The sequence below is a fragment of the Ictidomys tridecemlineatus genome, chromosome 6 (assembly GCF_052094955.1).
Source record: "Ictidomys tridecemlineatus isolate mIctTri1 chromosome 6, mIctTri1.hap1, whole genome shotgun sequence".
Lineage (NCBI taxonomy): Eukaryota > Metazoa > Chordata > Mammalia > Rodentia > Sciuridae > Ictidomys > Ictidomys tridecemlineatus.
The window spans coordinates 168,326,437-168,339,203 of NC_135482.1; the positions used below are offsets into that span (position 1 = coordinate 168,326,437).

The following is a 12,767-nucleotide window of genomic DNA, read 5'->3' on the forward strand; positions in this document are numbered from 1 at the left end:
ATGAAAAAGCCATACAGTGCAAATGTTTCTCCCCCTTTCTGTTCATTTCAAAAAGTTTAGGGAAACTTGCCGAAAGTAGATTCATATAAATTCTATATATTCTTTGATATTTGAAAAAAAGAAAGGAAATGGGAATCACCTCCCTTGGTTAGTAAGACTGCAAAGAAAATGTGGCTTCTCCCCACATGCTTTGTCAGCAAGTTAGAATTCTGATTTCATATTTTATGTAAGTCATAAATCTATCCAGAATTTGTTTTTAATTCCACGCCCATTACCCCTCAGCAATGATCAAGATTACTATCATTTTTTCTGATGAAAACTAATAACCTTATAGTTCTGATGTGGACTAAAGGTGACAACTGTGATAAGATCAAATAATCACTTCATTGAGTACATGGACATATGCTCTGAATGGGATAGATGGCAGAGTAGTCCTTAAAACTACAGACAAAATAATTTTCAATAAAAATCCCTCTAAAGTACAAAAGAACAAAACTGAAATATGAACATTCAATGAGTCAGTTCTTCATGTAATTAAAGTAAATATCTTCCTTATTATGAGAAGATAAAGGAGTTCACTGTACTCAGTAAATATAACTAACCCAAACAGATTTTTTTGCTGGCAACTTGAAGTTGCTGATGCTTCTTGGAGAGAGTTCAGATTCTCAGGTTGATACACTGCTCCCTCCCACAACCCTGACATGTATATAAACTCTGAGCTCTCCAAAGCCCACTGCCAGTTCTCTTCGTGGACTAACTGCAATGGAGAGACTAAAAATGATTCTTTCCTTACCCATATTTTCTCTCTTCCTGCTCTTTGCTGTTAACCCTGCAGACACCAACGGTTATTATGACAAAGTTTTGGCTCACAGCCGAATCAGGGGCCGGGATCAGGGGTAAGTCAGTGGTTTGGTTTTATGAACTTTTTTTTTTCCTTTAGCTTGTAATATGTGCAAGTATACATAAAATGTGCATATATGTATAAATTTTGGGGTGTTTTCTTTCTATTTATAAAGTGATAAGAAAAGGGAAATTTGAGTATTCTGTGATTTATGTATGCATTCTAAACTTTTAAAAGAATTACTGTCCAAATAAGAGTGTAATTACTTCTTAAGAGACAATATGTAATTTGAGTCTAATGAACAAAGTTTAACAGGACATTTCTTTAGTATTTCATTTGTGTTTTTATTTCCTTTCAAAATTAAAGTCTCTGTAGAGGCTACCATTATGTGAAGAGCTTTGAAATATCGAATGCGATGTTAGAGCAAATTTCATTTAAATTATGTATGAAAATTAAGTACTGAGTAATGTAACTAGTTCTCTGAACTCCTTGAAGTATTTTTTATTTGATAGGATGGATGCAACTATAAAATAGCATTTTAAAACTTATTAACTTATTAAACATAATAGTAGACATAATTTAGTAACTTAACTGTTTATCTTTTTTTTTTTCTTATTTTAATGGGGATCTTGGCCCTGCTTCCTGTGCATCACAGGGATTTTTTTTTCATAATGTTCCAAAGTTTCTTTGCCTTACAGTGGAATAAAAATTACATTTCTATGAGAGGTTAAAAAAATAAAACAAAATTGTGGCTGAGAAGATTTAAATCTATTACTTCCACACAAAATAAATACATTTTTCCTTTACTCAACCACATTGTTTAAAAGTTATTTTTAGTACTAATTTACTTCTGTAATTACCTAGAAAATTACAGAGTAAAATGTCTTTGTACAAAGGAAAACTTAGCCCCTTTTATTCTCTGATCTCTCATTGTCCCAGAGAGTCTTAAGCACACCCTCATCCCCCAAATCAACACTTTGGGTCTAAAGCTGTCAGTGGATTATCCGTTGTTGAAAATAATAAGACACATAATAACAGAATTATGTTACACTTAATTCTGTTTGAGTATCCTATTAGGGTGACTTTTTAAAATAGTGGTATTTTACTCTGAGACTCTGAGATGTCTGTCTGTCTGTCTGTCTGTCTGTCTCTCTCTCTCTCTCTCTCTCCTCCCCCCCCCCGCCCCCCTACTGGCTTCAGTTTTTCCAGTGATTTCGTAGAATTGGATCAAGAGTTGGACTTGGACCAGGCTTAAGTCATATCTTTGACTATCAAATCCATGTCTTGACCTTTTTTTTTTTTTTTAAACCATCTGACCTACATGTAACTATGAAATACCATTAAACTCTTTTTCCTTTTCTCTATCTTCCAGCCCAAATGTCTGCGCCCTTCAACAGATTTTAGGCACAAAAAAGAAATACTTCAGCTCTTGTAAGAACTGGTATCAAGGTGCCATCTGTGGAAAGAAAACGTGAGTCTCTTCTTTTTCATCATTTGCCCCTTTTAAAGACAACATGGCAGTGAGCATACCTTCTCTTGGGTATGCACACCATTCTTGAAACAAACTATCCAAATTTTGAGTTTTTTAAAGACATGGCAAGATATATATATATCTTGCCATATATATAGAAAGTTTATATATATATATAAAGAAACTTTTTCTGCATCTCCACTATTACACATGGAACTCAGATTTCTCCCTGAATTCACACGTCCTAGAGGCCAAGAGGAGGAGAAAAGCACAGCAATGTCATTTGTTATAGAAATCAGCATGAGAAACTAACCATTGTTTCTACTCCTTTTTAATTCTCTTTGTTATTTTGACCTCTTTTATCTTAGGCAAGTAAGTTAGTCTCCATGCCTCAGTTTCCATATCTTATCAAAGTAAGTAGATCATAGCCAGGTGTGACAGTGCACACTTGTAATCCCTCAGGAGGCTGAGGCAGGAGAATACCATCTCAAGGTCAGTCGCTGCAACCAGGAGAGACCTTGTCTCAAAATAAAAAATGAAAAAAAGAAAAGATTAGAACCATTCGGTATGTGTCTCAGTGGTAGAGCTCCCCTGGGTTCAATCCTCATTACTGCAAAATAAATCAATAAATAAAATACAAGAACAAAGTGATTGAAATCATAAGAGTTTTGAAGCAAAAATTAATGTGTGCCTTCAGTTATTTATAAATTATCTAAAGAGCTCCACTTTACCTGAGTTTTTATGAAGGCTTAAAGTTGGAAAGGACTTAAGTTTCATTTCTTCATTTAATCTATGGATTCCTAGCTCAAGCTGCCAGATCCTCAAGGTCTACAAAGCTGAGGGAAGTGCATTACTACATTTAATCCTTCAACAGTAAAAAATTACTCTCTTATGTATATATTTCACTGATTAAGTTAATTTTTTAAAAAACATTATTTATCGCTTAGTAGACATGCTTCTTGGTTTATTATATCATAAATAGTGATAGGAAGAAAATTCTTGATGTATAAAGTTTAAGAACTACTTGTGTGGTCCCAAGTCATCATTTTACAATTAAGAAGCAGGTTAATGGGCAGGATAAATTACTAAGTGAAAAAAAGGGCGGGGGGCTTTGATGCTGTCCTTAGTCAAGAAAATACTGGAAATAGCTCTTCTGTGCTTCTGTAAATGTAGAACACACCTTTAGTGAGAACCAAGATACCTAAAGAACCTGCTTAGCACATCATGTTAAAATTCAATTACCCTAAATAGAGTGGAAAATTTGGTTAAAAATTATTTATAACCCAACACTATTGGTTCAAATATTAATATGGAATCACTTAACTTTCTGAATCTTTTTCTTGTGGAACATTGGTTTCTACCTTTGTTATAGAGTTTCTGAGATGATAAGATGATGAAATGTGTAACAATAACTCCTAATGTAAGTTGTTCTTAAACTATCTTAAATAAATGTGTGCATGTGGATGGGAAAAACAATTGCGACAAGATGTCCACTTGAAATGGAAAGGGTTATCTTTATGTCCAAGCAAAATTCCTTTACACAAGGATATGACCTTAACTGTACTATATCATCTCCCCATGGTGATCAAGTCTAGAACACCACAGGATTTGGCTACTAGTTTCCTGTTCATTGTCTTAATAGAGTCTCAACTGGATGTTATTTTTTGACCTAGAAGTTATTGCTCTTAGGCTGGAGACATCTGTTAGATGTGTGAGTCATTCACACAATTATAATGGAAGTTAGTGTTTACAATGATCTTCCTCCCCCAGGCTGCAAGCCAGACCCTCCTTGGGAACTCTAAAGCTCTGAATTTTCTTTGTTTTTTGTGTTCTTGGACATCATAAGACATATTTAGAATGCACACTAACTAGGAAAGAAAGGAAAATCTGTATATTTAAGGAAAATCTTTATTACATCTTTCCTGGAAGTTTAGTAAGTGTACTATAGACTTACTTTAATCATGTAAATATATTAAAGATGCCAAAATTTATAAAGAACAAAAGCCAAGACTCTTTCTTGCTTTCCATTGAGAGAGAAGAATCTTGCTTTGAAGCCTGACCTTTCACCAGAAATGTAACAGTGTCTCCTTTGTCCAAATACATTAGCTAATTTCCCTCAAGAAGCTTCATTTGCACAAATACATTTACATCTGTGCCCTGAAATAAATGCAAATGCTAGTTCCATATAACCTGAGAAATCAATAAGATTGACAAGAAGAATGACTGGTTTGCCATCTGCTTGTTTGGCTCCAATTTCCAGAGACATCTTTAAGACTTTATGTATCATTTGAGAAAAATGTTTACCTTCTGATTGAACAGTTGTTTGGGGAATTTGGGGGGAGTTAACTGACAAGTCTAATGAAGAGCATAAACTTCCTGGGTTTAAGATACTGGCCACAGTATATATTGGTTCTGTAATAAATTATTCTCTAGACACTCTTTATAGAATGTCAGTGACATTTTAAGTTGGCATTCCATGACATTTTAAATACTATTCAGTATAGGAAGATAAATTTCCTGTGTTCCAAGTTGTGCATAGTAATATTTTCTTTTCTCCTCCCTTATCCCACTGACCATATGGGAACATTGAGTTTTATGTAGTATAAATGTTCTTTTGGGAAAAAACAACAACAACAAAAAAACACCTTTTTGTTTCAAAAATATCTACTCAGATAATCATGTTGTTAAACTATCAACTAAAATTAAATTCAACTGTTTTGGAAAAATTTTCCCATCTGGTTCATTAATTTTCTACACTAGGGCAGATCTTTCGGTTTTTTAGCCTGTGTTGTAGAAATTTTTGTTATGCTAATTTTCTTTTCTATTCACTATTTACTTCAAGCCTCTAGACTAAGCACATCTGTATCTCATTATTTTACTCTATACAATATGAGTTAAATATAAAGTATAAGCAAATTTAATCAACCCCTTGACATCCAAATATTTACTTTTATTTATACAGAGACCCATGTAAATAAATCATTTTCATAGACCATATTAAGATTTTCATAAGATTACCACCCAGTTCACATATTTTCCCCATACCACTTATTCTTGAAAGAATATTAAAATTAGTAATTTGAAATAAACATTTCCATTTTATTTTTTCATCTTCTTATCTATTAATTTTCCTCAAGTCAATATTCTATACTAGAAAAAAAAATTTTTCCTTTGGTGGTGCTGGGGTTTGAACCAAGGGCCTTGTGCATGCGAAGCAAGCACTCTACCATCTGAGCTATATCCCCAACCCCTTATAAACTTTTAATTAACAAAAGTTCACAAATAATACAAATAATGGGTAATTAATTAGTGAACTTTTCTTCAATTTATGTTTATATTTTTTCAGTTATATAAGATGGTCTCTTCTGTTATTAAAAGTTGACTTCATGAAAATTTCTTTTCATGATTTTTATCATACTAAGTTTTTTATTCTTAGAGTTGCCAAAAATTCTACTATGTATGTCCAAATTCTATCAGTCCTTTTTACTTACTTAGTACAATTTTCATACTAGATGAAAATAAATAATTAGTGTCTGAATTAGCTAATTTATATTTAATCATTACACTGCAAAATAATCTTCAAATAATTTTCTTAATCCATATGATAAATAATTTCCAATTAAAAATTATAAAATGGTATTTATTTCCCTTGTCATAATCTATTTTAAATTGCTCTTTGATACATTCCTCTTTACATTGCTACTAGAAGAAAATATAAGACATTAGGTAAAATTTTAATTAAAAAATACCATCTTGGCTAACATGAAAAAGTCCAGAAAATGCCCTAAATAAGATGAAAATCAGGATTAATCATTAACAAAGTGGAAATAATGAAAATAATTAGATAACTTAAATGTATTATTTTATCTCAAAGTATAGAAAATTAGATAAAGTTATTTGGGGTACATTTTTGGTTGAAATTTCTATATTTTGCCTTAATATTACTATAGAAAGTAGCACACTTTGTAAACTTTGAACAGGGAAACATTTTCATGAATATTGTATTCTAGCAACTTAAAAAAATATTTATATTGTGTTTTCAAATTTGACAAAAATAAAAATAAATAAAAGATTTTAAAGATTATGTTTGCCATGATCAGATTAATATCTCTGACAATTCAAACCAAACAATAGCATTATTTATTCTAGTTAGAAAAGAGGTGGACTTTTATGGATCAGAATGGGTTAATATATAGTTTTTCTATTGTTTCTATGAACCTTATACTAATGAACATTTTTAATTGGTTGTAGTATACAAAATTATTCCAAAATCACTTTTGAGATTCACAACTACCTTGTGAGTAAGTATTGTTGCTACCATGTCCATGTTAAATATCTGGGGAAACCGCAGTGCTAATTTATCAAATGATTTGCCTGAGGTCATATATCTACCAAGTAGTAAAACCGGGTCACAAATTTTGTTCTTTTGAATCAAGATTGCAGACTTTTCCACAGTGCAATGAGACTGTAGGGAACAGTCATATTAATATACATATATTGGTGCAGGGGTTGTTGTTTCTAGACTCAATTTGTGACAGTGACATATTTTGCCAAGATTACATCACAATATATCCTATGCAGTTCTCTATTTTAATATTAATTTTCTTCCAATGCACAGGACAGTGTTATATGAATGTTGCCCTGGTTACATGAGAATGGAAGGAATGAAAGGCTGCCCAGCAGGTAAATTCTAAATTAATTATAATGAATTAAATGAGGAATCTGCCTTCTGCAAGAAAGAAACATTTGAGAAACCTTTTGGAAAAGTGGTACATTGGGCTGGAGATATAGCTCAGTTGGAAAACTACATGCTTCACATCCCCAAAGTCTCAGATTCAAATCTAGCACCAGAAAATTAAAAAAAAAGAAAGAAAGAAAGAGAGAGAGAGAGAGAGAGAGAGAGAGAGAGAGAGAGATATGATGTGTGTTTACTTAGCACCATTATTAAACCAACATATGTTATCCATATCTTTGTGCTAATGATGAATTTATCATAGAAATATAATAGTAGAATATTCTTCTCATGGACTGGATACTGGACAATATAATAGAAACTAGTCATTAATTTAATTAAACATCCCCTGAAGTACAAAAATCCCCTTTGGGAACTTGTTTAGAAACATGACACTTATTGCTTAGCAAGGCAACATCTTCTGTAGTTGAAAATCTTTGACTTCATAATGTTCTTTAAAGGGAAAATTAGTTGCTAATAACTGCCAACTAGAGTAAACATAGTTCATCTATTTTTTCTTTGAAATGTCTGACAGTCAGATATTTACTTACAATCATCACATTATTCCTCTAGCAGTCCTCTCTTTCTAAAAAAACATGTTCTCTGAGTTAATAATACTCATCCTTTAATGTACATAAACTCTGCACTATAGATTGTCTATAGGTTGATACACATGAGGGTGAGAGCTCCAAAGTTTCATGTTACCTTAAAGAACTGGGACCCATGGACTGCAGGATACTACTTTGGAACTGCATTCAGTCCAGGTGGATCTCCATGTGGGGAGAATACCAAGACAAGCACCTCATCTTCCAAGACCCTGCATGTCAGCTCAAGTCATCGGTGACTCATAACATATGATTAGCACAGAATGAATATGTGATCAATTAAGAATAATTCCAGGTTATTTTACATGAGTAAGACAAGTCTCCCTAGGGTTTATTTTTTCAGTTTAGGCATAGAACTAACATAGAACCCTGTTAAATATAACTTTATTCATTTTGACTCAGTTCTTCCACTTTGCTTGAGAGCTTTTTAGATCCTGGTTTTATGCTTTAATTTACTAATTTTGTCACCTCTTCTTGGGATCTTCACAAATGTAATAACCATTTTTCTATGATAACATCTAAATTATAATAATTTTCAAATCACATAGTGTCAGAAAAGTAAGTTAACTACATATTACTAAACAAATCTTGTTGGGTTTATGTTCATACATGAATCTTTCTTCTGAAATTCAGGAAAGCATTAGTTACTTTGTTCTGTCCCCTAACTGAAATTATCATGAAGACAAGTGGGTCTTTTAGTGGCCCTAAACTATAAAAATTGTAGATTTAAATAACAATATCATACTGTTTAGAGCTTCAAACCAACATTTTAGAAATTATTATCTTTTCCATTCTTAGTAGAAAGTGAAGAGCATCTTTTTTCAATAAAATCATCAGATATGTTCTGATAATTATGATTGAGCTATTACTGATATAGCATAGCAAGAATGAAACCCAAATAGACTAAATGTTAATCCAAGAAAATAGTTTAAAAACCATTTTCCATCAACACAATGGATACATGAAATAATACTTTCAAATAATATTTTATTATTTAGCATGCAAAAGATAATATTCATGTAAAATTGAGAATTCATGGAACTTATTTCTAAAATTATTCATTAAATACATTGGGGAACTTAGTGAAAAGATTAATTGATTGTGAAACAATGTTCTGGAAATATTAACCTGAGTACTTACTCATTTCTTGACTATTTCAGTTATGCCTATTGACCATGTTTATGGCACACTGGGCATAGTAGGAGCCACCACCACCCAGCATTATTCTGATGTCTCAAGACTAAGAGAAGAGATCGAAGGAAAAGGATCATTCACTTACTTCGCACCGAGTAATGAGGCTTGGGACAACTTGGATCCTGTAATTCATTTTTTAAATTTTTTTTGCTGTTATTATTTCATTTTAACTAACTTAAATATTAATAAAATATATATTTTCTATTGGACATATATGAGGATATAGAAAAGATTGAGTCACTGAGAGGAGGTATTTATTTTCATACATTAATAAATGGAATTGATTCCCCAGCAGACTTACAGATTGATCCATACAAAGAGAAAACAAGAATGAACTGAGAGGACACTTCGTACACAGTCTAATTTACAACTTTTGGGTTATGATTCCGTTTTTAAATTTGTAAAATTGAAATAGAAGTATACCCTTACCTTCTATTTGATAGGAAAATGAGTTGATAATTCCTACTATAGTCAAATATACTTAACTAAAATGGAGGTATGTACTCATAGCTGTTGTCTTGCTACAAGAGCTGAGGCTGTTTGGATTATAGAAGGCTCTCTTGAGGTCCTTCTCCACGTCACAACCACCTCTTTATTTCCTGTTGACGATTCCTTTTCTTCCTTGCCTTAAGAATGGAACTTATAAAAACCTTTTCTAGGAACTGAACTCTGCCCTTTATCTGAACTTCTGATGACTCCAACTCACTATAGATCATTGCCAAGAAATCTGTGTTTCCAGTGTTAGTTTCTCCTTGGAACACCAGTAGAGTATTTCTAATATTACTCTCAATATTTTTTCTTGGTTATACCATTTGCATATTTAAACAGAAAATATCCAAAACATATGCCATTTTTTTTTCCTCTCTATCATAAATACTTGCTTTCTGGCTGCCTATTCCCCATAATTGACAGTACCAATCTCAAGGTTCAGACTTGAAACTCATAAATCATCTTTACCTCTCCTCCTTCCAATTCTACTATCAATCAACCACATCTTATTTTCCATCTGAAGTAATCCTCATAACTAATACTCTAATTTCTGCTGTGCCTTCCCTCAAGATTGACCTTCCTAAAGCCTAGTTCTAATTCCAAAGTCAAAATTTTTCAGTAGTTCCGCATTGCCAGTTTAAAAAATGGCATGGTTACCCCTTTAATGTCCTTATTCAGACATTAAAATCCTTTTTATTATCAAGCATTTCTAAATGTCTTAATATTATCTGGGAAACATAAAAGTATGTTAACGAAACTGGACCTTGCTCTCAATATTGACCTTCTGTTAGCTGCTGAGCTCAGAATGACCAACAAGTCTCATCTTTTCTTCCATGTCTCTCTCCAAATCACTTTAAGAACAGTGGCATTTCTCACTGGACCCCTGAAAACATTTTTCCTTATATACTAAATATAGCTATAATTATCTTCACCTATTGTAATATAAGTCCCATTGAGGTTGAGATTTTACTTTATTGTATTTCCTTTAACATCAATTCCAGTGCAATAGATTAAATGGTAGAGGAGGGTCAAATTCTTGAATTTGTTATATAATAAATAAAATCCTTATTAAAAATCACGTATTGAATACAAATATAATGTCATTTTGAGTTTTACCCACCTAAAGTATTTTAAATATCTGATAATTCCCATTAGGTCTTCAATTTATATCATGATTGTTTCTTCATTAGCATATTCACTTAAAATTTGTGTTTTGTCTCTAAAAATACACAAGCACTCTATCAGATTCAGGATCCTTAACTGAATATTTGTACCTATAAAATTTCTTAATAAGATTGTAATGTCAAGTTACTTATTTCACTTTTGTGTAACCAATTGATAATGCAATAAGAAAGTAATGAGAGTAAGAAGTGATCATAAGAATTTCAATAATGAACCACAATAAAATAAATTTCTATCATTTCAATCTTTCCTAGGATATCCGTAGAGGTTTGGAGAACAATGTAAATGTTGAATTGTTGAATGCTTTGCATAGCCACATGGTTAATAAGAGAATGTTGACCAAGGACTTAAAAAATGGCATGGTTATCCCTTCGATGTACAACAACTTGGGGCTTTTCATTAACCATTATCCTAATGGGGTAAGTTTCAATTATAAATAAAGTGGATTTCTGGGCCATGTCTCTCTTAATCTTGTCTGTACATTTTATATTAAATTAAAAGAAATAGTAAAATGTTAGTGAGAATAATATAAATGCATGCACCATAACTTTCCTTAGATCTATGGCATGTAAATTTTCAATCCAGTTACTATTTTCTACTAATGATAATAAAACATAAAATACATTGGCAGTTCATTAACAAGTCAACTTAGATTTCATAAAATAGGAGAATTTAGTAGTTGATATGTTTAAAATATTTTTATAGATAGCAAAAAGGATACCAGAGAATGGGTGTTCTTTTATTACTCTCTGGCTATGATGCCATTGAGATCCTTGTGTGTTTGGATAGACTTTAGGGGAAGCTGCCAACAGGGCTATATAATTTTCCTATGGTTACATTCCCAGGGACAAAATGAGTTAGTGATAAACAAAACTTAGGTAGTCATTATAATAGAAATGGCTATATTTTTGCAATAATGTTTTGTTTCATTTTCTCAGAACTTATTTTAAGACTAATTAGATTTCTTTATATAATTCATTGACCTCCATTAGAAATAATTTAGCTATATGTATGAAAGAGAAAATAAGCAATAATTTAAATTTTAAAAAATGTTTTGCTTTGCCTTATGTTTCCAGATACAAGATGTGTAACTAACCCGGGTTCTGAACTGGTTCTATTTTCTCTTTCAGTTAGGTTTTTTAAATATTTTGTTCTTCCACAGCAGTTACATTCAGAGTATAGGCCCCTTCATCTTCCACATAATCGAATAAATGAAACCTATAAGTGGGCTTGTGGTCTCAGTGGTCAGTGGATGACTCTGATTTCAGTTTTCTGATATTCCCAAATAATTATAGGTTGTCACCGTTAACTGTGCTCGAATCATCCATGGGAACCAGATTGCCACAAATGGTGTTGTACACGTCATTGACCGTGTCCTTACACAAATTGGTACTTCAATTCAAGACTTCATTGAAGCGGAAGATGACCTTTCATCTTTTAGAGTAAGTACAAGAGCAGATTCTTTTGGATCATTGAAATCCCTCCTCCTTCCCTGTCAAAATTCAACAACAGTAAAAAAGCTATTAAACAAATCTGGCAGAAATGTAACTATATTTCATGAAATTAAACTGTTTTCATTTTATGCAGGAGAAATCATCTCATATGAAGTAATATTAATGTGGACATGATTGATAAAGAATGATTAGTTCTGTGACTGTATTGTATTAAGTGCATTTAGACTGTGTCCATCTCAGTTATTGTATGTACTTCTGGATATTGCTATAGTCACACAAACACTGGCAGAATTCCATTCTGGCAGACACTGTTTGAAGAAAGTTGGAATAGATATAACTGGTTGAGCCAAAAGTAATGTTTTAAAGGTCTACCAAGAACAAACTTCTTAAGTGAAGAAATCAACTCCCTCATGTCAGCCTAGTCTAAGTGTGTTGTAATTTTCCTCTGGTAGACCTTTGCAATGTGTAATCCTCCGAAATACACATTTATGTTTCAGGCAGCTGCCATTACATCTGACTTACTGGAGGCCCTTGGAAGAGATGGTCACTTCACCCTCTTTGCTCCTACCAATGAGGCTTTTGAGAAACTCCCACGAGGTGTCCTAGAAAGGATCATGGGAGACAAAGTGGCTTTTGAAGGTACCACATTCCTCTCTGAAAAGTCCCCCAGAACTCTGGGAAGGCAACAAAATAAAAAGTAAAAAAAAAAAAAATTGTTCTTGCCAGTAATATAAAGTTTGATAAGAAAAGACAAAGAAACATTTTATTCTGAGGTGCGCTATATAATATTTTTTGAAAA

The 12,767-nt window shown here is 32.4% G+C and overlaps 1 protein-coding gene across 4 annotated transcripts in view; it reads left to right on the forward strand.

Annotated features, from left to right (window-relative positions):
• Window positions 1-719: 719 nt before the first annotated feature.
• Window positions 720-12,767, forward strand: part of Postn (periostin) — a 32,706-nt gene continuing 20,658 nt past the window's right edge. For 2 of the 4 annotated variants that reach the window (XM_005317112.5, XM_005317113.3), the window contains exons 1-7: window positions 725-896; window positions 2,214-2,312; window positions 6,931-6,995; window positions 8,810-8,967; window positions 10,769-10,933; window positions 11,810-11,956; window positions 12,466-12,607. In XM_005317112.5, the coding sequence (XP_005317169.2) occupies window positions 763-896; window positions 2,214-2,312; window positions 6,931-6,995; window positions 8,810-8,967; window positions 10,769-10,933; window positions 11,810-11,956; window positions 12,466-12,607 (910 nt within the window). In that variant the 5' untranslated portion in view covers window positions 725-762. Of the gene's footprint in view, window positions 897-2,213; window positions 2,313-6,930; window positions 6,996-8,809; window positions 8,968-10,768; window positions 10,934-11,809; window positions 11,957-12,465; window positions 12,608-12,767 lie in introns of all 4 variants that reach the window. The other 2 variants (XM_040281579.2, XM_040281580.2) reach the window with 2 other exon arrangements.